Consider the following 27,551-nt stretch of genomic DNA (forward strand, 5'->3'; position numbering starts at 1 on the left):
CCAAACAAGACGAGAAAATATACAAGTCAGTAAGAATACCCGTCCTTACCCGGCCTGTTTACTTTCTTCAATTCGTCTGCTTCTTGTAACGCAGTACTCATACAAGATTACTACAAGCCGCCGGTCATGACAGATAATAACGTAAATTTGCTGTTGTGCAATCTTTTTTTTTAAATCAATCACAGAAAACTAACGGGCGTTCCGTTCGACTGACGAGAACCGGCGCATTCAGCATGGTATGGCCGATGGCTCCGTTCGGCTGAGCTTTTTGTTTTCTTTAGTTGACAACCTCAACGCTCATTTTCTTTGTTGTCTTTCTTTTTTTTTCGGTGAAGAACAGGAAAGACTTGGAGTAGTAGCAGGGGTGCTCGCTGCCACGGTAGACTTAACGTTATAAACGCTGCCGACAATGACTGTGAAAGTGTGCAGCCCCATTGAAACGCTCTCGGGGCGAAAACTACCAGAGAGGATCAAGTAATACAATAATATCACCGTCTAACACGAAGAATATAGCACACAGCGCTTCAGGTGTTTTTCAAAGACAAAAGGTCTCTTATCACTGTCCTGTACGAAGTTGAAGAGTTGCTTGCCACTGAGGCTGTCGCGAGGCTCAGGTTACGTATAGTTTCAATTTACGGTGTCATTAACGCACCACAATCTTATCAGCGCTAGTTTACTCACATATAGAAGGCGCCGCTCCCAAGCCAGTGTACCGCAAACATACAGTCATGACGAAACTGCAACGTGAAAGAAGAAAAGAGAACGGGCATGCAGGGATCAGACACTTTTCATAATTATGAAGTACGCTCCTCTGCACATTGATTGATTGATTGATTGATTGATTGATTGATATGTGGGGTTTAACGTACCAAAACCACCATATGATTATAAGAGACGCCGTATAGTGGAGGGCTCCGGAAATTTTGACCACCTAGGGTTTTTAACGTGCAGCCAAATCTGAGCACACGGGCCTACAACATTTCCACCTCCATCGGAAATGCAGCCGCCGCAGCCGGGATTCGATCCCACGATTTGCGGGTCAGCAGCCGAGTACCTTAGCCACTAGACCACCGCGGCGGGGCCTCTGCACATCATTCACTTCCACATGATTCCTGCACCTGTCATTGGTTAACAGGAAGTGACTAGGTACGGCACAAGATGCGTTTGGTCCACTTTCGTAGGATTTCATCATGAAAGCAACTTCTACCTCTTTCGCGTCACATTGAAAGCAAACCACACACGCACAGGGGCACACGCTGTTGGCAAACTGGTTAATATTTGAATAAACTGCTCCGCAGCAAAGCTGTCGCCGAAGCGTGAACAAATATTGTATAATAGTAATGGTGGCCGTACCTTGTAAGCACGAATAAGTTAGGTGTATGTCATTGCGGTCGTACGTCCGGATTTGTTTTCATCCATTACCGAAGCTGGACCAAGCCATTCGGATAAGAATGCCCTAACCACACGAACGCGTTACAACGCGTCAGCGTGCGGCGTGCCCCCTCTCTGTGCGCGCGCTTTTCCTGTAAAAAAGGAGGGCGTGCATAGGAAGTCGACACGCCGCAGGCTGACGCGCTGTAACGCGTACGTGTAGCTAGAGCTTCGAAATAAAAGCAGAGCACAAAAAGACGGGACGCAGAAATAGGCGGTTTCGAAGCACGCCGGCTCCCTGCGAGTCAACGCGAGTCAACTGTGCTCAAACATTTATTTGGAGGTGGTCCAAGACGCTGGGTTACCACGGCGTGTGCGCATTATATTGTACTTCTTTTCGGCTAGCCTGCCGTATTAAAGCTTTTTCTTCGGCGGCAACATATTTCCTGTGTTGGGCTGGAGGCCAGCTTCGCCAAACGTAACAATGACAAGCTCACATAAGGAGACATCGATGAGAAGCCACATATGGGGACTCCTTCTATATCGACCTTACCGGGTTTGAATTCAAGCATAATAATGCATGAAATTCAAACCCGCGTGCTTACCAGTAACATTAAGCACAAGATTGTTCAATAATAAAATGTAGTTTCTCATAATACTTCGTGAGCAATCTTTCATTCGTTCCTTCGTTCTCAAAACACAATACAGGCTGCGTGGCATTTAGTGATGGCGGATTAGAATAAGTTCACGCACCTTAATGTATTAGTGCAGTGGTCCGCAATCTGAGGCCCACAGGGCAACATTAAGTGGCCTCCAGCACATCATACCCCCTCCCCTTTGTCACTTCCTATCTGAAGGCTGACATGGCAGTTTTGACTTAAAATATGGTTTAAAATGAATGATGGAATATTGCTTCCACTTGGCACTGCCCCACCTCCCCATGTCTTTACATTTAGCAACTTTTGTTGTACTATAGCCACGGCCAGCAACCTACGACCCGCAGGTCACATGCCAACCTCCGAGCTTTATTATGCGGACCATGGCACAACGTCAACACCCTCCCGCCCTTCCCCTTCTGTTGACGCTTCCTACCTGAAAGCCGACATGGGGACATAACTGTTTCGGCCTAAAATGTGTTCTTTCCTTACAACCTATGTTTCATCGCAACTCTGCGACATATGAGCTGAAAATTAACGAGATGTCTAATCTAATTTCGCCAATTATTGTAATTTTTTACGTTTTGCCTGTAAATCCCACTCCCCTAGCCCACTTAGTCGTCCGGACCCGGCTGTGTTGGTGTCATTCAACTTGGCCCTTCGCCTCAAAAGGTTACCCACCGCTTTAGTAGAGCATGAGTACAACTGACAGCATGACGATACATTCCGCTCTGTACACAAGGTCGCATTCGGTGACTCGGGGCAGTGTTTAGCTCACCCACCATGGCACCCTGGTTCCATCCCTCAGTGTACACGTCGTGTCCTCCAGATCAAGGTTGTCCCCGTCGATCTTGAGTGTCGCCTCCAGGTCCACCACGGGTCGGCTCCTGCAGAAAAAGAGAGGGAGAAGCTCTCTTTGAGTAGTGGTCATAGATGAGCTGAACTGACATTTGTTCCGTCATTCTTATGAGCGACTCTCAAAAGTTCGCGATAACCAGTGCCAAGTCAGACATACTTGCTTGAGTCCAGTGATTGCAAGTTTGCAACAAAGTTCGGCTTCTGTAAACCGCGGCTTCGGAGCCTTATGCATTTATTTACTGTGTATTTTAATTAGCTGGTTGGCGAGTCATGATATTGATAGCATTCAGTTTCCTAAAATTAACTAGAGGGGACTCTGCCGCTGTGATCGTTCGGCGACCGTGGGAATTATGGGTAGTGCACAAATTCGCCTAGTCTTCGCGCTCGTGGGCTTCGAATGCACTTATGGTTCTGTTTATTGTTGTTCTTTTTTTATTTTGTTTCGAATAAAAGAACAGACGTTTGGGAACTTTCTGAGCTGATTTGAATTGGTTAGCCTAAAATGTTGAGGTGGCGAAGTGCAACTACTGAGCATTCGCTCAACGTTTGCTCGTGATCAAGCAGTTTCAAGCCACGCGAAGGCAAATGGAGGTGAAAGTACGAAGACTAGGGCGAATTTATGTACTACTCATCATTTGCATGCTCGCTGAAGCACAACAAAGCTGCCATAAACAGTAGAGCCAGGATTCCCTCTAGTGTGCTTATAGGGATATTATTGACAGAGACTGTGATTGTGTTTTCTATATTTTTGCGAGAAAATTATTTTTCTTATGATGCTTCATCAATGACGTATCTATGTCTATCTTCTTGCAGATTGCCGTGGCAGTCTTAATATGTATTAATTTCTGAAGACATAGCTAATGCTCTCATTAGGGCGGGCCTATAGATGCTTCTCTTTCGCATGAACTGCGGGGGGGGGGGGGTTATCACGATATTAAGAGCGCAAACAATATCTGTAAACGAAGTTGTCTGTCTGCACTGAAATTTATTAACCACGTCGATGCAGTCCCCTTTACGGGATGCACAGGCTCGCCAACATGTAACCACTGCCAACGTCTCTCGATGGCAAAGTTTTATTAATGGGTATATGTATGAAAAAAGTTCATGGATAAACGGATCGACGCGGCGCTATGGGAGAAGATAGCGCGACATTATCAGTAACTGCACAGGGATACAGTTGTAAATGAAATATAAGCAATCGCGTCACTATTTACAAAAATTAAAGGAAAAATATATTGATACATAAAAAGGCAACGTAGGTTCATTATTTTTTTTCTTACCGGAGATACACCGCAGCATCGGAATCGTACGCTCCAACCAAGAGATCTGCAGGAGTCGAGAAAACGAGCAGTCATTGCAATTCTCCCACTCAGAGAAAAGGGATGAAGAAATCCTTCAGCAAAAAGCGTCTTCGGAGACGACGTTTCGGCAAGGGTACTTGCTTTCTTCAGGGCAGCAACTGTTGCCATTGGCTGCCTTGAAGAAGACAAGTCACTTGTCGAAACGCTGTCTTCCCTGCTCAAGAATTTATTCATGTCTTCAAGCTTGCATCCTCAATTGAGCCTCTGCCCTGTTTGTATTTAACTAACAACATATACAAAACTTTAGCTGTATACGTGACGACAAATACCCTACTGCAAAGGTCAACATGATAGCGGACAAAGTTCATGTAGTCCCTTATGAACACTGCAAGTTAGGTGCTATCTACCAATCCAACCACAGCGAGAAGCGGCTGCTTTAAGCCGGTTAACATCCCCGCCTTCGTTCCAAGAAACTGGGCCTGCAAACGCCGATACAAGAGAGAAGTGAGGACATCATAACAACTGCAACGGTGCGCAACAGCGGAAAGGAAAGAAGTCATGAAAACCCATCTGCGCATGCCCAGGTAATAGGCGAACCTATCAATCCAGCACACGTGGGGGTCTACGTGAAAGATACATGGAACTTGACGAGAGCGTAGACCACCGCGTAGGCCCTCAAAAGTCAAAATGCCCTTCCGCGCGCAAGTTAAGGGTCCCTAAACAACCGCAAAAAATAATTTTGAGCAATGAGCGAGTTTTAATCGCCAGGAGTATGCCATACAGTCGGCACAATTCGTGGCGTCAGCAGTCCATTCACACGATGCTGAGAAAAAAATACACTCTAGTGTGGCACAAAGACGAGGGTTATCGGTCGTGAATCTTATCTTACTATCCTTCGCCACGTACTCGCACGACCGTGCAGCCTTGTATCCCATGGCTATCGCACGCGATCAACCGACTTTATTTTTGTTTTGTTCTTTTTCGACATATGCGCAAGCGCAGATAACAGAGTGTAGTAGGAAAGTGCGCAGTACGGATAGGCTCTACGCTTGGTGCTGAAATTTTACGCGTGTTTTATGAAGAAATAAGTGGTGAAAGTGATATAGTGTCTACAGGCAAGGTAGTAAAGGCGAGAAAGAAACCGCTTTCTCGCCTTTGAACTCGAAGTTGTTTAGACCTCCTCTAAAAACGCTACTTTGATGTCACGCCAAAGTTGGCTAAGCTTGCTCACAGGCACAGTTGTTGGTGAGCTTGTTGACCAGGGTACTCGTTGCAGCTTGTTTACCAGGATACCAGTTGATAACCTTCTTTACCAGGATACTAGATGCTAAGCTCAAAGGTATACTCGTTTAAGCCTGCTTGCCAAGATACTCGTTGCTAAGCTTGCTTACCAGTATAGTCGCTGCCAAACTGGCTCAGTTCTGCCGTACAAACCACAAAGATGTGCCTGTTTTACGCCACAACATAACGTGTGCAGGGTTCAAGGGGAGCGAAAACTATTTATTGAAAGTTTGCGGTCCTTTTGAACACTTTCTTCGTTATTTCGTCGCGTAAAACAGCCATACCTTGTGGCTTGTACAGAAACATGAACCGACTAGCCCAGCAAAGAGTACATTTACACTCGTTGCTAAGCTTGGTCGCCAAGATACTCGTTGCTAAGCTTGCTTGCCATGCTACTCGTTGCTAAGCTTGCTTACCAGCATACTTTTGACTAAGGTTGCTTACCAGGATACTATTCGTCAGAAGGATACTCATTGCTAATCTTGCTTACCATGATACTTGTTGCTAAGCTTGCTTACCAGCATACTTTTCGCTAAGGTTGCTCGCCAGGATACTCTTCGCTATGCTTGTTCATTAGGATACTCATTGCTGAGCCTGCTTACCAGAATACTCTTTGCTAAGCTTGCTCACCGGAATAGATTTGCTAAGCTTCCTTATCAGCATACTCTTTGCTAAGCTTCCAGCTCAGGATACTCTTTGGTAAGGTTGCTCATTATTATACTCGCTGATAAGCCAGCTTACCAGGATACTCGTTGCCGTCCAGATCGAGTCCTCCAGAAAGAGAGAAGCCAAACGTGTTGAGGTCCCACGTGACCTCCTCGGCCATAATCACCTGCGAAGGTCCGGATGGCCTGCCACGAGGATTGCCCAGGAATATGTACACTGCGCCCCGCGAGTCTGTTCCAGCGTATGGGGCTCCCACGGCGAAGTCTGCAACAGTAAGATTTGCCATCTGTTTATCTACACCCTTTACGAAATGTCAATGACGCGTTTTGTTCACCACCTTAGCTGAACGCTCAACCAGAGAACTTACAACCTCCATTCTTGTGCCCAAGTCCCAACAGACGTCGGCCAGAAATGATATAAAACCGCTGGCGTGTTTCTAAAAACTTCGAAACTGAATTAAAAAAAAGCGGAGTTTGCGGACAGGCTTACTTTCTCGTCTCATATCTTTTTTTTCGAAATATCTACTTTGTTTCTTCTCTTATTTGAAGCCAGAATGCACTGTTAACCTAAGATACAAGGACAAAAAAATACAGAAAGACAGATGAAAGATAGCGAAATATAGAAAAGGGGAAAAAAGATGGCTGCCCAGCTCCGCATTTCCTTCAGACTTCGAACCACTACTAAGAAGCTGCCTTAATTTTTCTTCGAGTTTTTTGTTCGCCGTTTGTTAGTGTATACTTTCCAATGTCGTATCCGTTAGGGAATAACATCAGTTGAGCCACGGTGGACCATGGCATGAAACACGTTCGTTGTAAAAAATATGTGGCCATATAGTAAATAAAGTTGTTTCTCTCCCTCTCTCTCTTGCTATATAGTCAGTCAATATATTTCACACCCCTCCGCCTCTGTGGATCGATGGCTAGGGGTGCTCGGCTGCTGACCCGAAGGTCTAGGGTTCGATATCAGCCGCGGCGGTCGCGTGGAGGCGAAATGGTGGAGACCGGTGTACTTTGCGATGTCAGAACACCAGATGGTCAAAATTTCTGGAGCCCTCCATTACGACGTCTCTCGTATTCGTATCATGATTTCGGGACGTAAAACCCCACATATTAGTTAAATTAACAAGTTCCGCACATTAAACATTCTTATCTGAGCGCTTGCGATCCGCTCCGGTAACACCTGCGTCTGTTAGCGATTTACACATGCACGCCGAAACAGAACTGTAGCACGCATGACGCGATTTGCATAGAAACGCGTAGAATGAACTGCACAGCACGTGCGTAGAATGATCGCTCGAGTTGCGGAACGGTGAAGCACGCCCGTTAGATAAAATTTTACCCAGCGGCCATGGCAGCACGTATCCCTGGCTTCGATTGATATGTGGGGTTTAATGCCCCAAAACCACCATATGATTATGAGAGACGCCGTGATGGAGGAGGAGGAGGAGGAATAAACTTTATTATAAGAAACCAGCAGGTTTAGATGGTCGGGCCTAGGCCTCCCATAAGGGGACGTCAAGGGCTTGCCTCGACGCCGCCCCACTGGCGTGCTGGGTTGCCCAGGTTTGGCGTCAAGAGCGGGGCTCCGCAGAGACTCATGGAGCTTCGACGAAAAGGTCGTGGTGTTAGTGTGTCTGTACTGTGCCGGGCACTCCCACAGCATATGCGGAAGTGTGGCCGGGGGAGTGCCCCAGCATCAGCCGTGAAAGGTTGTGTACACGTCCGGGAATATGAGGTGTAGGCGGGCAGGTAAGGGATACGTGTTTGTTTGAAGTAGACGCAAAGTGCTGGCTCGGTTGAACTTGGGGTGATGTGGGGGAAAGGCTCGGTGTCTAAGGTAAAAGTTCTTAACGAGATTGTTGTAGGTAGTCAGGTTGTCCCTGGTGTCCATCTCGTCTCCAGTAGCTCCAGCGCGGTTGACAAGGCCTCGCGCAAGGGAGTGGGTTACCTCGTTGAGGTTGGGGAGGCGGGGTGGACTGGGCCAGCGTGGGCGGGGTGATCACGTTGTCTGGGTGATCACGTTGTCTTTGGAGTGTAGTGTCTGGCAAAGGATGCGAAGCGCTTGAGGAGAAATGCGGCCTTTGCTGTAGTTAGTGACAACTGAGCGAGAGTCGCACACGATGGTGTCACAGGTGGGATCTAGAGTGGCCAGGGCGATGGCCACCTCTTTAGCCATCTCGGCAGAGGGAGTAGTGACGCTGTATGCATAATGTAGGACTCCATTGCGTGTGGTGACAGCTACAAAACGTGTGCCTCGAGGATACTGAGCTGCGTCAACAAACGTGCCGTCAGGTGCGTGGGCAAGAGCTTTTGTGATGGCTCCAGCGCAAGCTTGGCGCCGGGTTCTGTTGTACTGAGGATGCATGTTTCTAGGGGTGGGATTGGCGTGGATCCAGCTGTGGATGTTATGCAGAGTTGATTGTTTGGGGCCCTGTTGCTGATGATACGTGAAGCCAAGCGTGGAGATGATAGAACGTCCTGTTTCAGTGAGTGTGATTCGTTCAAGCTGACTGCGTTATTGGGCTTCGACGAGTTATGCAAGGGTGTTGTGAACTCCCAGTTGATTGAAAAGTTCAGTGCTGGTGTAGTCCGGGAGGCCAAGTGCCTGCTTGTAGACCCCTTGTGTGAGGGTATTGAGTTTGTTTTGTTCTGCACGTTGCCAGTTAAGATAAGCAGCAACGTAGGTGATGTGACACAGGACAAAAGGCTTGTAAAGAAGATTTAGCCGGTGAACAAAGCAGTCCGGTTCTTTGGCGAAAGGCCTCAACCGTGTCAATCGCTGTCTGCAGGGCTGTCTCCACTTGACTATCACTATCTTGGCGCGCCCAGATGAGGATGTCGTCGGCCTAGATGTATAGTGGATGTTGTCGACCGGTTGTATTGCTGTGCAAGGCCAAGCATGACCAAGTTAAAGAGCATGGGAAAGATGACTAACCTTTGCGGAGTGCCTACACTGCCAAGAGGAATCAAGGCTGATCGTAAATCCCCGACCGAAAAGGTGGCTGTGCAGTTGGAGAGGAAGTCACGGATGTAATTGTAGGCTCGCTTTCCCAGGTGGAGGAGGCAAACTTGTTCAAGAATAGCAGCATGGGAAATGTTGTCAAAAGATTGACTAAGGTTGAATCCGAGAATAGCTTTGGTCTTACGGGAACGGTCGTTTAGAACTTGGTGCTTAAGTTGCAGCATAGCGTCTTGTGCTGACAAGCGAGGTTGAAATCCAGTAATGGTGTTGGGATAGATAGAGTTGTCTTCGATGTAAGTGTTGACACGTGCCAAGAAGGCATGTTTCATAACCTTGCCCACGCATGAATTGAGAGAAATGGGTCTTAGGTTGTTGAGGCTAGATGGTTTGCCGGTCTTTTGAATTAAGATGACTTTCGCAGTTTTCCAAGCAGGCGGAAAGGAGCCATTGCCCCAGCAATCGTTGATGTAGTCAGTCAGATGGGACACGGATTCGTTATCTAGATTGCGAAGGGTTTTGTTTGTGACCCCGTCGGGGCCTGGAGCAGAGTGACCGTTTAGCTTACAGAGGGCAGCATGTATTTCGGATTTTCTCAATTCTGCGTCTAGTGTGGGGTTGTGGTTACAGGTGTAATTGCTGTGTGGACTGACTTGTCCCCTGGAGATGTACCTCGTGCAGAGATAGTCAAGCATATTTTGCTGTCCTTGCTCAAGGGTCTCCGTATAAAGGAAATTCTGCAGCCGATCTTGTTGGGAAGTGCAGGTGTTGGTAGTGTTGAGTAGGTGTTTCAAGAGTTTCCGCGAGGATGGGCGGTGAAGTTGCCCGTTCATCGCGTACACAACTTAGTCCATTGTTGCCAGCTGAGAGTTTGACAGTGCTCCTCTATGGCTGCGTTGAGTTTAGAGATCTTGCATCTGAGGCGACGGTTTAGGCGCTGCTCCTTCCCCCGAGCTACCTAGAGGCCTTAGCCTCCAAAAGGTGGGCTAGGTGGCTATCTATGCGTTCAACCGGGGCACCTGTGGTTATCACCCGAGTGGCCGTGTGGACGTCAGTGCGTAGCGTTTGCGTCCAGGTGTCAATATCCGCGATGCGCTCCGCTGAGGTGGCGCCGCTGCGTATTTTACAAAATGCATCCCAGTCGGTAATAGTGAACTCATTGGGGGGGGGGGGGGGGGCAGGGGCAGCAACGAGATGAGGTAAAGATATAGCGATGAGGTAATAGTCACTCCCAAGGTCTTGTTGGGTGTTAGTCCAGTGTGCATTGCTGACATGGTAGGTAAATGTGAGGTCTGGAGTAGAGTCCCGGGTAGTGGAGGTACCAAGGCGTGTGAGGAAAGATGGATCTGCGATAAGCGTGAGGCCTGAGTCATGGTAACCTTGCCAGAGGTTGCGAGCTGCAGCTTCCGTGCCAACGCAGCCCTAACCAGTATGGGAAAGGTTGCAGTCGCCGCCGATAAGGAGATAGTGCGTTCCAGCAACATGGAGGGCCTTCTTAAAGAGAGTGAGGAATTGACACTTTGCTTTGTTCTTGGGGCTATTGTAAATGTTTAAAAGAAAAATGCATTCTTTCCGTTTACGGTTGGAAATTAATTTGAGGAACAGATGTTCGATGTGAGGGCTACAAAGATCATGTTCAATAACGGGGATGCGACGCCGTATTAGGGTGGAAACCCGGCGAGGTGGGTGAGCTGTGTGGAATGTTTGATAACCGAAAAGTGTGGTAGGGACGTTGTTCATTTCTTGGAGTAGACTAGGATCAGGGCAGCGGATATATTGACGTATACGTAACGGTTAAGGACCGATCGTTTTTTTTTTTTTTTGGTGAAATCCTCGGCAGTTTCACTGTCAAAATAGGGTGCTTGGTTATTGTGGGCCATGGTTAGAAACGGGAGATGTCGCCATCAGCGTCCCAGAAGGGTGGCTAGAAAGCACCGTGGTGGAGGGCTCCGAAAAAAAATTTGAACATCTGGTGTTCTTTAACATGCACTCAAAGCTGAGCACACGTGCCTACAGCATATTCGCCTCCATCGAAAATGCAGCTTCCGCAGCCTGGATTTGATCCCGCGACCCACGGTTCAGCAGCACAGTTCGTTAGCCGCTAGACCACCACGGCGGGGCGCATATCTGGCTTTAAGATGTCAACTGAGCGGAGCGTGAAGGAGCGCTTTGGTTTCGCCGTCGTTTTGCAGCCAAGTTTACAGCGTCTCGGCAAGACGCGCTCGCCGAAAACGTGAAATCTACGCAGTTCCCTGCACTGCCTCGGGACGCTACATCTGCGCGGGCCCCGCCGCGGTGGTCTAGTGGCTAAGGTACTCGGCTGCTGACCCGCAGGGCGCGGGTTCGAATCCCGGCTGCGGCGGCTGCATTTCCGATGGAGGCGGAAATGTTGTAGGCCCGTGTGCTCAGATTTGGGTGCACGTTAAAGAACCCCAGGTGGTCAAAATTTCCGGAGCCCTCCACTACGGCGTCTCTCATAATCATATCGTGGTTTTGGGACGTTAAACCCCACAAATCAATCATTACATCGGCGCGGGCTGGGCGTAAGCAGAGTTAAACTTAAAATGTGTTTTTAAGCACGTTATGCGAGCATATCGCCAATTGACACTTATTGATAACGGCTCTCATATGCTCTGAGAGCGAAACTGCATCGGCGACTGTTCGGCCATACAAGTATTACAGCATAACGCCCAGCGAGCGCATTGAGGTAAATCAAGAACAATAAGTAAAGTGTGTGTTGTCCCGAGTTTTAAGATGGGCAAACACACCTACGAACAGGTATTTTATGACACTTTATAGGTGAGTCAGCTCTTTTCGAGCTCTGACTAGTCTCAGTGGATTGCAGCATTCTAGAAACCACACTAGAGTGTCTGCGCATAAACGAGAGTACGAAGTTTACCAGAAAACATCAGTAAGCGCATTTAAGATTATTTCTAGACTCAGCAATGTCGTCACAACGTCAAAACGCACCATTCACTGGGAATAAAAAACCAGTGGCAGCATGTGAACAGTAATAGCTGTTTTTTTTTAAATTGCAGTAAAGAATAGATAAATAAGAAATAAATATAGCCACAGGAGCACAAGCACGATACGATACTTTTAAATTTTTTCTCTGTAAGAGTTAGTAATAATAAAAGGCTTGTAAGCATTTAAAACGGATGAGTGGGTTCATTTTAAACCGTGCAAATGGTTCCAAGTTTTTTCAGTGTTAAAATATTCATGTCTCACTGCAACAATCAAAGTGTTCGTTGGGGAGAAGAAACTGATGGCCCAGACAAGGGCCAAGTGTTTTTTTTAATACCAAAACAGAGATAATATATCATACCAACATCTAGTGGTTTAACAAGCGCAAAAGATTTCTTTTCAAACTTGGACAGGTCCAGTACGGCCCTTGAGGACTAGCGGAGGCTAGGCTAGTCAGAAGGGCGTAAATTTCAAGGCTCCTGCGCGAGCGTGGTCCAGCCGCCCTGCTATAGTTACCACGCAGTGAAAAATCGCAAATGTAGTTGATTACTCGAGCTCTAATCTAAGTCGGGTGATTCTAATTGGAAAGCGAATTCTTTGCTGCGTGGTAACTATAGCAGGGCGGCTGGGCCGCGCGCACAGCTAGGATCCTTGAAAAGGAGCGACTCGACTCGTTGGTGACAGTTTCAAGACTCCAGCGCGCGCGCCCCAGCCGCCCTGCTATAGTTACCGCGCGGTGAAGGATTCGCTTTCCAGTTAGAGTCAGCCGACGAAGTTTAGAGCGCGAGTACTCATCTACAAGGGCTGAAAGAACGGCGACAGCCAGCGGTGCCTTGAAATAGGGGCCCGACAACGCGACGTTGCCCTGATTTAGCGGCAGCAACGTCTTTTTCGCAAATAAAGTTTTGTTCTTCTTTTTTTTTAGACAGGGAAAGAATATGCTTCATTAGGGCGCATTGAAGTCGTTAAACGAGGATATCATCAAGTGTGCAAATGAATGCACCAGGATAAGAAAGCATATCTATAGTAACTCCTTATGATGCTTTTGTTTATCTGAACAGTTCGTCACGATAACATAAACAGGCAATTACATATTACATTCAGCACATTTCGCCATCTTCAGCTACAGTTACTTCTCGTTAGAATTTTAAACAATATAGCGCGAAATAAAAAAAACCTGATTTCAGTTTCTATAAGTGAAGTTGCATAATCTATTTTAGAGTGAGTTTTTTGTTTAATGTTTTTTTTGTTTGGAGCATAGACCAGTGCAAATAAAAGCTTTATAAACACTCACCTTGATAGCCATCGCGGTCGATATCACCCAGAGAGCAAAGAGACATGCCGAAACGTCCTTTTGTTTGATCCCCATCCAGAAACGTAGCACGCTCCAGGTTTTTCTGCGTATAGGAATACGTGCAGATATCAGACATATGCATACAGTTATCTGGTCAATATCTGTACGACGTTGTTGACCAGAAATGTCTTCATCGTTTTGTCTAATTTATACAAGCGCTAATCTAGCAGCAGCATCCAAACACAATACAGGACTCCTCTCAGCAGAAAGTGACACGAACAGTGCGAGATTAGGTGAGTACAGTCTTAAGTTGTAATTATTATAAAAACAGTACTTTAAAAAAGAGCAGAGTATCACCGGCCATTTCTGGGGACGTGTTCGCTATGTCGACGGAACGTCGCACCACTTGCTTCCAGCGGTGGTCTCGGATATTGTTCGTGGTAGAAGGAGCTGCTGGACGTCGAGGTATATCTTAATGGCGCTTGGTGTAGACCACGGTGTAGGCCAACGTTTATAGAAGCATTGGTGTAGGTGGCGCCTCCTATAGTTACTGTAGGCCCCGGTTTGCTGGGCATGTTGCTGGGCCCCGGACACACTTGAAAACGGACACTTCGCTTTAGTGCAGCCGTAGATGGGGTTGGGTCCAGTTATCTTCGAGCGGGAGCTGGTTGCAGTTGTCATCGGTGCACTGGCCAGCTTTCGCTGGCTACATCCTCACGTGCTCTATCGTGCCATAATGCTAAATCAATTTCACGTGTGCTCAATCTACGACTCGATACTGTACCGAACGCCGTCGTCCTTAGTTTTTACCGCACTCTTCCGAAACGCCACATTCGTCTTGAAAGCGCGAAGTGTACCATACCAGTACGTATATTAAGGCATTTGGCTTTACTTGAGAAGAAACAGTTATTTTCTTGGAGCTTGTGCTGACTTACCTGTGTAAGTTTCGAAAAACCCCTCTCCCCAGAGCTGTCACACACGCGCCAGATAAATGATAAAAACGAACAAATTTTCTTTCGCGACGATTAGAACTCGGCTCCCCCAATTCTGAAAGCCACTGCCTTGGTCATTTTCTCATGTTGGCCCAATGTGAACTGCAACGAACCACATGAGTACATTTTCCCGAGGACGCAAAAACGAAAGGGAAAGTGGTGGACTTTCTGTGAACGCTTCACTGCAGTATTTCGTGTGGCGGACTAAAAGCGATCTGCTGGACAAGGTCGGTATCGGGAATCTCACGTTTCCGGATAATTCCAGCTTCAAGAAAACTGAATTCCTAAACCGGGTTTCTACGATCACAGGGTGGCCCTTTCGATGGGCCCTTCTACAGGCGGACAAATGCTGTGAAGAACAAGAAAGACTCCACACCAGAATCCGCCCGAGAAGAGTGTTGCGGGGATGGCTGCTACATATAAAGAAATAAAGAAAGAAAGAAAGAAAGAAAGAAGGAAAGAAAGAAAGAAAGAAAGAAAGAAAGAAAGAAAGAAAGAAAGAAAGAAAGAAAAATGAAGAAAGAAGGAAAGTTGATTGCCGATTCCCATTTACCCAATTGAGGAAGGGCTCCCGATTCTTTTTTTTTTTTTTGTCTGATGATTTTCTCCTGATCTTGAGAACAGCGAAGACTTTTGCGAACGAACTATATAACGCAGCATGCTTTTTACACAGTTGCGATGGCGTCTGCAACGTATGAAGCGTCTAAACAGTGAAAATTTGAAACAGAAAGCCGTGCTCCGTTCTCGAGGAAGCCTTGCTTCGAGTGAGAGTCAAGGTCACTTGCACAAATGCCCCATACGCAACACGCAATGTCATCAACGCCATTGACAACAGCAAACGGTTTTGGTTTTTCATTCAATGCCGAACGTACCGTACCAACAGAAATGCGCCTCGAAACATGGCTCCGGTACACACCGGAAAAGAGATGGAAGGAACGGAGCTTACAGACGCTAGTGGACGCAGAATGGCTGTGTTTGGCTGTGAAGTCTCTGCTCCTGACAGAATACTAGCATGGTTTAATTTCCTTTAACTATACCAATGACGAACCGGAATTCTTTGGGTAATACACTCCCCGTAGATGGTGCCTCATGACCATCAACTTATCGTTTGAGAGAAATGCATACCGTAAAGGCTGGGAGGTTAACCGGAGAACGGATATCTGGTTGGCTACTCCACATTGGAATAAGGTTAAGGGGAGACAAAAAAGGTAAGGAAAGACCAGATAGATAGAGAAAGGGAAGGGCATCAGTATAGAAACACACGCACGAGGGAGTGTGGTAATGGCTCAACAAGACACCCGCAACAGACGCGCCTGCGGACGATTCAGCTGCGAATTAGATCAATGCTTTCTGGTGCGAAGTACGAGCTTTCCGGAATTCTGAGTTGGGTTGCTCGGAAAGCAGCTGTTCGTAATGTCATTCAAACACTCCTACGATGCACTTTCTCTGGGAGCTACTGAGAGGACATTCACACAGGGTGCGTTCAATAATTTATACGCTGCCGCAAAGGTCACAAAGCAGCGGTGTCTGCCATTCCGATACGGCAAGCAAAGACGTCTCTAAAAGACACTTCAAGTCGCAGGCAGAGCAGTTGTCACTTATCAGGGTAGTCCAGATGTAACTTGGATTTGGAGGCATGCACAAGTCCAGGCCGCACTTGGTAGGTGTGGACAAAGTCGGGTGTATTCCACGTAGATCGTGTGACAACGCTTGCGAGATGTGGTTGATATTTTAGGGGCGAAGCTCCTTATAACGGCACCCGTTCGTCCCTCGTAGCCGTTGTAGTGTGTAACAAATATAACATTTTGACCTCCAGGGTGGTGCCGGTGAGAGATTTCTTCTTTGCGTTGTTGTACAATAAAAGATAGTGCTCAATGTGCATGCCAATGGCCGCTAATGTGGAATGAGAGACAGGAGCATTCGGTTTTTAGTTAACGCGCACGCTGCGATCTCCATTAGCAGCCATTGGCATGGACATTGAGCACAATCTGACAAGAAAGGGTTGCTACGTTATACTCGCTGGGTGTAACCTCCTTAGTTTTAGAAAAGTTTAGCGAGCGTTGAGCCGCAGTGCCATGAATACAATGAACTAGTGTATACCATGAACTCGATGTCGTTAAAGGTGGGAAGTAGACCCGAAGCGCAAGCCGTAAGAAAGTGTGCGTGTGCCACCTCTCGTTTAGTCCTTGGAATGTCCGCTGGATGGCGGTGCTTCTATATGGACAATATATGATGAAAAGATGTGAGATGATGGTACTTGGAGTGTTGAATAGATGGACGAACGGACACACACACAGATGCATGAATGGACGCATGAACGGATGCAGGGGCGCATGCTTGGACGAACGCAGGGACGGACGCACGAACAGACGCACGCACGGACGGGCGGATGGACGCATGGAGGGTCACACAGGCGGACGCATGGACGGACGGAAGCAAGAACGAACCGACGGATGAATACTTCGCCCCACTCTCCATCATTCACTCCGTGGATATGCTGCCATTTTTTAAAAATAACTTCTCACCTACGCGGCCTTTCCGCTTGTCTGCATTTTTACGCATAACCGCTATTCATCACGGGGACGCGCGATTGGGCTCTTCGACGTTGATCTAAGTGTCATATTCCATCAGTCTTCCACTCACTCATCCCGCTCCATTTTTAAACACTAATGAATGAATAAATAAACTTTATTCAAAGTCTGGCAGTTGTGTTTGGGTATTGGTTTGTGACCGTGACCCTAGCATGAAGCACGCCTTTTTAAGTGTGAATACACTTTATAAGCGACCCCAAACCATCCACCGCCGTCGACGGCGTCCGCAGTCTTCTCTCTATCTTTAAAAGAAAGAGGACTTGGCGGGCCACAGCGCGACGCTCTACCTAATAAGCCACGGACGCGACGCTGATATGGGTGTCAGTAACGCGCCTTATATTCCCTCCCCCTTCGCTCGCTCCTCCGCTCTCCTCGCTCGCTGCAGCTGCGCGCGCACCCCTCTCTCTCGCGCGCCCGCCTTCTCTCTGTCTCCCGTCGAGAGCGGGTCGTGAGGGGGAGTAAAGTTAAAATCCGTTGGCATTTGCCAGTGAGTTAACGTAAACTCCCCCGAGTGATCAAATTGCGATTCCCAGGAACCATTACACCATAAAGGCACCATAGTGTGATTAATAAATATAATAGTACGAATTAATAAATACCCCCTCATAGCATCACCCCGTGTATTCGCACTTAACCATGTTCACCCTCGGGGAAATGCTTGGAGTTTTTTTGAGAACGGCGCACGGCTTTCTGTTTCAAAATTTCGCTGTTTAGATGCTTCATGCCTTGCAGACGCCATCGCTACTGTGCAAAAAGCGTGTTGCGTTAGTTCGTTCACACAAGTCTTCACTCTCCTCGAGATCAGAAGAATATGATCACATGCAAGAAAAAAAAAAGATCAGGAGCCCTTTCTCAATGGAGAAAAGGGCCAAGCAACATACTGCTTCTTCTTTCTTTCTTCCTTTCTTTCTTTCTTTCTTTGTATGTAGCAGACGTCCCACAACGGCCTTTTCGGGTGGAATCCGGCGTGGCTCGCTGTTGGTCTTTACAGCCTTCGTCCGCCTGTAGAACGCCTCAATGAAAGGAGACACACTAACGTTTATTTTTTTCTTTCTGCGCTGTGCCTTTGTCACTCCACCGAGCGATCTGGTCAGAGCTTGAAGCGCCAGGTTGACTCGTCACGCTCTCACTACACGTGTTGAGAAATTGCGCATTTCATACGAAAATACGCGATTTCGCCTTACACACACACACAGTCTGACTCGCAAGCACCTTACCGCTGTCTTCTGCAGGTAGACGTGCACGCGACCCCTTTCGTAGCTGCCATCCTTCAGGTCGAGTGCCGTGTACAAGGGAGCTCCCACCACCAGGTCGTCCAGCCTGCGTTCCAATTAATTTGAATAATTAACAAAATATTTTCTTTTAAATAACCTTTTTATGACAACAATCATCTTGCGAGCCTCAAAGATGGCCCCTTGTGGAGGCCATTTGTAGTCTGATACAACTTCATAAGTCCACGACGTTTTTTTCTGTAGATCGGCAGCACAGTACAAGGTTGCACCAATGGGCGCGCAATCCAGATTGACGTCATGAGCCGGACGGCTGGTAGCCACGCCTTCAGAGAAGATTGCCGAGTGCGCGAGCGGTATTATTTAGGCGTGGAGGCGACCGGCTGCCGCGCTGCTGCCCTATGGGCGTGGCATCTCCGGACTTAGTTTGTATCCAGCTGTGGTGATGTATAAGAGCGCTCTCCTCTAGAAGTTAGTGAGCGCTAGCTAATTTGCACAATCAATACACCAACGATTTTAGCAGCCCCCCCTCATGCCTGTTTCCACAGTACGTGGTGAAACAGGTGAGCGGCGTGAATAGCCACGGCTAATTATGCAGTAGCTAATGTAGAAGTCTTTCTCCGTGAACGCTTTCATTGACAACTGTGCTCGTTCTCGAAGGGGGTAGGGAGTATGACAAGCGATTGCAAGTGCATAACAGATTATATCATCGAGAACACGTTATATCACAAGGTGACTTTCCCTTTTAGTTACTTCTACACTGGTAATGACGTCCTGTCACATATATCTCTGTTAACAAATTAATTAAAGATTTTAGAGGACAAGCCTTATTGAAATGAAGTGTACGCGATTGGTTACCATCTTCTTTCTCCCCTATAGCAATCTCGGAATTCGTTCACTTTGCGACCGTGTGCTTCTTGGTTAACTACACATCACGCACTGCCATACTAGTTCCGATGGTGTGTAGACACAGCTGTACGCAAGCGTGCATGGAAATGAGTGTTTCGCACCCGTCTCCGTTCAGGTCCACCGTGGCCAACGCATAGCCGAAGTAGGCGCCCATCTGGTCTCCAGTAAGGTTGAGCAGAGACCTGAGCTGGCTGTCGTACAGGGCTACCTGCGAGATAATCAGGAATGCCATTAGGCGAACACCGTAACGAGCGTAAACACGTACGACCGTACGCAACGCAAAAAATAACAATAATACTAAGCAAGGTTTGAATGCACCACGTCTTGACATAGCATAACAGTACTGTATATGGACAGTTCCACAATTTGTCGGAACACATCGGGAAGGTTCACACAAAACGAAGCGCTACCAAAACATCGGTACCCTCGTACAAGCAGCGGTCATCTTAGCTGTGTGATGTCAGCTTCAAATTCTCAATGTTGCGTCCATTTACCGAAAATACAGCATCGTTAGCTGAGCTGATCGAGTATGAAAACTTACGATGTGGTGAAGTTTTATGTGCATTCCTAGCTTTAAACTGAATTCCAACATATTTGACAAGATTAACGTCTCCAAGGTCATTATGGGACCACTATAGGGCAGGGGTATCAAACTCATCTGAGGCCGCAAGCGCACAATTCAGTTTCTCAAGGGCCGCGTCAAGGAAGTAGCTCAGAGTGGGCGGGTGGGTTAGTTGGTACACATTGTCAGTAAACGTTATCATCGAAAGAAAAACCTTTCTCATATCTCATACGCGGGTAATTTCTAAAGAAGATTTGGGGACAGGAAACCTCGCCAACAACGTGTCGATGCTGCTCTCGAAAATGAGTAAATTGGGCACGCCAATTCTGAAACACTGATTTTATTTCGCGTTTACGCATCATCACATGGTGACCACATAGGGCACCTCACCAAAAAAACGTTGGTTTAGACTGGTCGTACCTGAATACCTCACGCACATGCTTGCCTTGGAATATATATATATATATATATATATATATATATATATATATATATATATATATATATATATATATATATATATATATATATATATATATATATATATATATATATATATATATATATATATATATATATATATATAAGGGAAAGAAGTGTGTATACCTAAGGGCTCGTTTTTCCGTGTTTTTAACACAATATTAATGAGATATAACAGACAGTAATGCCAAGGTATACACTTCTTTCCCTTATTTCATTGAACGAGGGTCTCGTACTGGCAGACTTGGTGTGTTTAGGTTGTATAAGAGGGACAATTATTCAGCTGCCCGCTCATAATAAGTTCACGTGCTACGTGACGCCAAACATGCGCATAAGAGGGTTTTCACACTCGTTGTTTGGCTTATAGATGGCGCTGACTGTCGCTCCTACTTCTAAATTCACAGATAAACCCAAAAAAGTGGATGGAGGGAGGGCCGCTGTGATAGCTCAGTGGTTAGAGCATCGAACGCGTAATTCGAAGGTCGTAGGTTCGATTCCTGCTCACAGTTGGTAATTTTTTCATCCACTTTTCTTTCTTCTTATTTACATTCCATTGGTTTTAATAACTTCCCCTGTACATTCCTTGGCATTACTTTCTGTTATATCTCATTAATATTGTGTTAAAAACACGGAAAAACGAGCCTTTAGGTATACACTTCTTTCCCTTATTTCATTGAACGAGGGTCTCGTACTGGCAGACTTGGTGTGTTTAGGTTGTATAAGAGGGACAATTATTCAGCTGCCCGCTCATAATAAGTTCACGTGCCACGTGACGCCAAACATGCGCATAAGAGTGTTTTCACACTCGTTGTTTGGCTTATAGATGGCGCTGACTGTCGCTCCTACTTCTAAATTCACAGATAAACCCAAAAAAGTGGATGGAGGGAGGGCCGCTGTGATAGCTCAGTGTTTAGAGCATCGAACGCGTAATTCGAAGGTCGTAGGTTCGATTCCTGCTCACAGTTGGTAATTTTTTCATCCACTTTTCTTTCTTATTTACATTCCATTGGTTTTAATAACTTCCCCTGTACATTCCTTGGCATTACTGTCTGTTATATCTCATATATATATATATATATTGTGAGCGCTGATTGTGTTGCTCATCATTTTCACTTTCACCTGCGCATACAAAGCACCGTGATCATCATCATCGTAGCGGCTCGCTGCTTGTTCGGTGGCTGGCTCGCGCGTCTGGGTTGACAATAAAACGGTCGCTCCTTCGTACCTGACGTCGTCTCACAAGTGGTGGAGCGTGCTGTGATTCCCAAGTCCTCGTGCACTACCGGTCACCCCTGGAGCTCCGATCAGGTCGACGGCTGTGCTTGCCAACAGTGATGGCGCAAAACGACCCACCCCCTACCGCCTTCTTCGCACCACCCGCTCAGCCTGCTGGGCCTCACCACACCGTGAGTACCTCGCAACGAGACCCTCCAGTGTTTTCTGGCCTTCGCGGTGAGGACGTAGAAGAATGGCTGGACAGTTACGACCGTACCAGTGCTTGCAATTACTGGGATGAGGCACATAAGCTGCGCTATGTACCCTTTTATCTGAAGGAGGTTGCTAAGACGTGGTATCATAACCACGAACGCGACTTTCCTGATTGGTCAGCATTCACGGTGCAGCTGCGTCAAATATTCGGCACTTCTACAGGACGCTCTGAGGTAGCTAAACAGAAGCTCGCTACCCGCATCCAGGGGCCTGACGAATCGTACACATCGTACATTGAAGACGTTCTGGCCCTCTGCCGCCGCGCCCAAAAGGACATGCCGGAGGCCGATCGTATTCGGCAAGTAATGAAAGGCATCAACTCCGTCGCCTTTAATGCTCTTGTCATGCAGAGCCCGACAACAGTTCAGGACATTATTACCACCTGCCAGCGCCTGGACGCACTTTACTCAATGCGCCTTCCACACGCCTCCTATGACACTCGTCTTACTGGCGAGCATGAGCTGCGAGCTCTAATTCGCACCATAGTGAGAGAGGAACTTCACAGCCTTGTTCCTGCCAGCGCACCGACTTCACCTGCCCGCTCACCCCCTCCTAACCTGCGGGAAATTATAAAGGACGAATTGGCGTCGATGACGAGCGTCGCACGTGCCCCGCCTCCTGTGCCCTTACATGTGCCTACGTATGCCGAAGTCGTGTCACGGCCTCCTCCACCTACTCCACCTGTAACTACGGACGTCGTATACGACCATTTGGCTGCGATGGCAGCCAAGGCACCACCACAACCACACTTCCCTGCCTGGCGCCCTACGCGCCCCGTCTGTTACTACTGTGGCATAAGAGGACATATCTCCCGCTTTTGCCGTCGGCGCCAGCAAGATGAACGACGAGGTTATTCTTCGTACGAGAGTGACCGGGCTGCGAGGTCTGACCCCTACGTTCCAGGAACCTACATTCCCTCGTCACGACGTTCGCCTTCGCCTCCTTTGTCCCACGGTGAACCTCGTTCTTCCCGCTCACCCCGCCGTCGTTCACCATCGCCCTTCCGCCGTACTACTTCGCCTTTACGTTCTGCCCTGATGCCCCTCGACAGCCACTCGGAAAACTAGCAGCTGCAGTTTTTGGAGGAGAAACTGCCTGTCGTCGAATTGTCCCAATTCCTCCTGCGCGCCCTGCAAATTTACTAACTGTTTGTGTAGAAGGCATTTCGGTTGACGCACTCGTGGACACTGGAGCAGCCATTTCGGTCATTGATCGCGAACTATGTCATCGTCTACGAAAAGTGCAAACTCCATATGTTGGTCCGGTGTTATGTGGTGCTAATGAAAATAGAATTTACCCTATTGGACAATGCACTGTTCGTGTTCTGATCGACGGAATTCGTCACCATATACAATTGGCTGTGCTTTCTTCATGTGCTCATCCGATTATATTGGGCTGGGACTTCCTGTCAGCCGCTTCCGCTGTCATTTCGTGTGGTCCGCCCGTTATTCGCATTACGGACACTGAAAATTCTAGTGCTTACGATTTTTCGTCGCCTCACCTTGTTGCAGCTGCAGACTTTGTACTGCCCCCGGCCCAAGAACGTATCCTCACCATTAGATCCAGCGATACCATTGACGGTGACGCAGTGGTTGTCCCCGATCAGCGCTGCATTTTCCGAGGAATCGCCATCGCATGTTGTCTAGTGCGGTTTTCGCGTGGTCATGCCAGTCTCACCGCCTACAACACGACAACAGAGCCACAACTACTGCCAGAGGGGTCCACTGTTGCCAGCCTTATCGACATAGCACCGGTATGTGTCGTCACTGTATCGTCTCCGCCGTCAGTCGCTAAGTGTACGCCACCAGGAGGCTCATCTAATGCGCTTAAAGCCACTTTGAGTCCATATCTCACTCCAACGCAAACTAATGACTTAATGGCCCTTTTAACAAAACACAAGACTTGTTTTGACGTTTGTTCGGATGGCTTAGGTCAAACTACGGTGACCTCTCATCACATCGCCACAGACGGTTCTCGTATTATCCGCCGTCGCCCTTACCGCGTGTCGTCTTCAGAACGCAAGGTCATCGAGGAACAAGTCAATGACATGCTCGCACGCAACGTTATCAGACCTTCCACAAGCCCTTGGTCTTCTCCTGTTGTCCTAGTTAAGAAAAGGGACGGATCAGTGCGATTTTGCGTTGATTACAGGGCACTAAACAAAATTACGCGCAAGGATGTATATCCTATGCCTCGAATTGACGATGCACTTGACACCTTACAGGGTGCAGAATATTTCTCAAGTCTCGACCTACGATCTGGGTATTGGCAGATCCCGATGCATGAGTCTGATAAAGAGAAGACAGCGTTTGCTACTCCTGATGGTCTCTTCGAATTCAATGTGATGCCTTTTGGGCTCTGCAATGCCCCAGCCACATTTGAGCGGATGATCGATACGGTGCTGCGTGGCCTAAAATGGAAGACCTGTCTTTGTTACCTGGATGACATCGTCATCTTTTCATCCAGCTTCTCGCAACACCTAGAACGTCTAGACGAGGTGCTCACATGTCTAGCCAAAGCCGGTCTCCAGCTAAATACCAAGAAGTGTCGGTTTGCGAGCCGCAGCATCAAAGTGTTAGGCCACGTTGTCAGCAAGCTTGGCATCGAACCTGATCCCGACAAAGTGGCCGCTGTGCTGCACTTTCCTAAGCCCACCACGCTCAAAGACCTTCGCAGCTTCCTCGGCTTAGCCTCTTACTTCCGCCGTTTTGTCCGTGATTTTGCCACTATCGCGGCTCCTCTTCACAAACTCCTGACCACAAGTGCATCATTTCTTTGGACAGATGACTGTGAAGCTGCTTTCCAGACCCTGAAGCGATGCCTCACGTCAGGGCCAGTTCTTCGCCATTTTGATCCCACAGCCCCTACTATATTACACACTGACGCAAGTGGGCACGGAATCGGCGCTGTTCTGCTGCAGCGTGACCAGGCTTCACAAGAGCAAGTCGTGGCTTACGCGAGCCGTACTCTCTCCCCAGCGGAACGCAATTACAGCATCACTGAACAGGAATGTCTCGCTATCGTATGGTCCGTGCAAAAATTTCGCCCCTATTTGTATGGCCGCCGCTTCACGATCGTCACGGATCATCATGCGCTCTGTTGGTTGTCATCATTAAAAAACTTGTCAGGACGCCTCGGTCGTTGGGTGCTCCGACTGCAGGAGTATGACTACAGTGTCACATACCGGTCGGGCCGCAAACACCAAGATGCCGACGCTTTGTCACGCTGTCCGCTGTTGCAAAATCATGACGCATCTACCTGCTGCGCAGCACCTCCCAGCCAAGAGACCACGCAGATGACCAGTCTTAGTCCCATCGAGCCCACTGCACCGGATGACTTCCTTCAATCCGCAGACCTCACCTCGCTCCAACGTGCAGACACATACTGCCGTACAATCATCGATCGGCTCACCGGCTCATCTCGTGCTCCCAACAGCCGCTTGCGACGACAACTCACGCGTTTCAAACTTCATGACGGAACGCTACTTCGACAAACTTACCATCCTCTCGGTAGCCGATGGGTCCCGGTCATACCTCGCTCACTTCGACTCCAAGTCTTAGAAGCCTTTCATGACGACCCGACGGCTGGCCACTTGGGTTTTCATAAAACCTACGATCGCATTAAGACTCGCTGCTTCTGGCCTGGCCTCTCCACTAGTGTTTCCAGGTACGTCACTTCCTGTTCATCATGTCAGCACCGAAAACGTTCGACATCTCTTCCCGCCGGCCCTCTACAGCCTCTCCCGTGCCCATCCGCTCCCTTCGAGTTCGTCGGCATAGACTTATACGGACCCCTTCCGCTTACCGCCGCCGGTCACCGCTGGATTGTTACTGCCGTAGACCATCTTACTCGCTACGCTGAGACGGCAGCTCTTCCTACTGGAGCTGCCAGCGAAGTAGCCGACTTTGTTCTGCGTGCCATTATCCTGCGCCACGGCGCCCCTCGTGTTCTCCTGAGTGACCGTGGCAAGACATTTCTTTCTCGTGTGCTCGCTGAAGTTTTACAGGCCTCTGACACAATCCATAAGACCACCTCGGCATATCATCCGCAAACCAATGGTCTTACTGAGCGTTTTCATAGAACTTTGTCAGACATGATCTCTATGTATGTCCAACCCGATCACAAGAACTGGGACACAATACTACCTTTCGTCACGTTTGCCTATAACACTGCCATACAACGCACTACAAGTTACAGCCCGTTTTTTCTTGTGTATGGCCGTGCACCATCTTTTGTTCTAGACACCAGCTTTTTGTCCACGCCTTCTGTCCCATCTGCGTCCCTTCCGGAAGAATTCGCTGCCCGTGTCAACCACTGCCGCACAATCGCCCGCGCCAACACCTCTACCATTCAGGCCCAGCGAAAAGTTCGTTGTGATGCGACACGTCGAGTTGTGTCATTCTACCCAGGCGACGAAGTGCTCCTCTGGACACCTGTTCGCACACCCGGCCTCTGTGAAAAATTCATTCACAGATACCTGGGTCCTTACACCGTGCTTGAACGAACATCGGCCGTAAATTATCGCGTCGCGCCGGTTACTTCGGCTTCTGATCGCCGTCGTCGCGGGACCGAGATCGTCCATGTGTCTCGCCTGAAACCTTATATCCAGCGCTCATACACTTACTAAATGAACGTCTTGCAGACCGCTTTCGTGTAGGGGGGAAATAGTGTGAGCGCTGATTGTGTTGCTCATCATTTTCACTTTCACCTGCGCATACAAAGCACCGTGATCATCATCATCGTAGCGGCTCGCTGCTTGTTCGGTGGCTGGCTCGCGCGTCTGGGTTGACAATAAAACGGTCGCTCCTTCGTACCTGACGTCGTCTCACAATATATATATATATATATATATATATATATATATATATATATATATATATATATATATATATATATATATATATATATATATATATATATATATATATATATAGCGACTGTTCAGCTGTGTACTCCTTTCATTGAACCCGTACGAATGACCGGCCCCCGAGATGCCTCATTCAACGCTTCTCCCTCAGCGAAACTGTCACACTTTTTTTTTTTTAGTCCTGCAGTTCAAAGAAAAGTGTTACTTGCCTTCCCGGAGAGTTTCTCGCCACGTGGCATGCCGACGGCCACATCGTAGTCGCTAGAACCGGAAAACTTGCCAGCCGCAGTGGAGTATCCTGCGTACAACGCAACAATTATTATATAGCATGTTGTTTCCTAGCTAAGATTTAGCAAAAGTAGACAAATTGATCTAATAAGAAACACAGGCGCAGACACACCGTACAGATGGTGCCTTGTCACTGACCATGCCGCAAAGTGTGCCTACTTAAGGAGCTGAATTGATAATGCTTCTTTTTTGTAAGTGCGTTTTTCTATTGGAGAACCAGCTTTGCTAGTGGTATACGTCTGAGCGTCGCGATTTGTTGAAATAATCTCTTGGCCAAATTATTAGCGTGAAGCTTTCTTGCGAACACGGGCCCAGGTGTATAACGTCAACCTCTGTTCGTTTGAGTAGCGACCAATGTAGGGGTTTGAATTTAGGAAGTAAATATAGCTTTCGCGTGACGTCACGGGCGCATGTTCTTCGCGTATTATACTCCATTATGGCGGCTTTGATCACTTCGAGTTAGCATAATCACGAGACTGTTAACCATGGTTTAATGCGATAACTACGTTGCTGGAACGTTGTTCGCTTCTTCTCACGTACTATGAAAGAACCTGCATGTGATGCAGTGGTAACATGAGCGGGGCATCTCCAACCTCGTGTCCTACTATATGTTAGTGCTTTAACGTCGTATAGTTTCAGTGCGTCAATGCAAGCCATCTGTGAATTTCGGAACGACCGCCACATTTCCCCTTTTCCCCTTGTTCTTTCCATGGTGTAGCCCATCTCCTCACGAAAACATACAACAGTTTGGCTATCCTTAAGGCTCGCTTTTAAGAGTTGAACGCGTTAGTGATAT

General features: G+C 47.8%; 1 protein-coding gene and 1 non-coding gene across 2 annotated transcripts in view; one reads left to right on the forward strand and one right to left on the reverse strand.

Moving 5' to 3' along the window:
- The window catches only part of LOC142785118 (integrin alpha-PS2-like), a 95,076-nt gene that overhangs the window by 22,087 nt on the left and 45,438 nt on the right, over nt 1-27,551 (reverse strand). The window contains exons 8-15 of the mRNA XM_075883555.1: nt 26,677-26,765; nt 19,172-19,278; nt 18,150-18,252; nt 13,350-13,452; nt 6,209-6,397; nt 4,166-4,211; nt 2,810-2,914; nt 682-737 (exon numbers count right to left, since the gene is read on the reverse strand). Of these exons, the coding sequence (XP_075739670.1) occupies nt 682-737; nt 2,810-2,914; nt 4,166-4,211; nt 6,209-6,397; nt 13,350-13,452; nt 18,150-18,252; nt 19,172-19,278; nt 26,677-26,765 (798 nt within the window). The remainder of the gene's footprint in view (nt 1-681; nt 738-2,809; nt 2,915-4,165; nt 4,212-6,208; nt 6,398-13,349; nt 13,453-18,149; nt 18,253-19,171; nt 19,279-26,676; nt 26,766-27,551) is intronic.
- On the forward strand, nt 20,549-20,621 carry TRNAT-CGU (transfer RNA threonine (anticodon CGU)). Its single transcript has one exon. It is a non-coding gene; the product is annotated as a tRNA-Thr (tRNA).

This window comes from Rhipicephalus microplus, unplaced genomic scaffold (assembly GCF_043290135.1).
Source record: "Rhipicephalus microplus isolate Deutch F79 unplaced genomic scaffold, USDA_Rmic scaffold_18, whole genome shotgun sequence".
Lineage (NCBI taxonomy): Eukaryota > Metazoa > Arthropoda > Arachnida > Ixodida > Ixodidae > Rhipicephalus > Rhipicephalus microplus.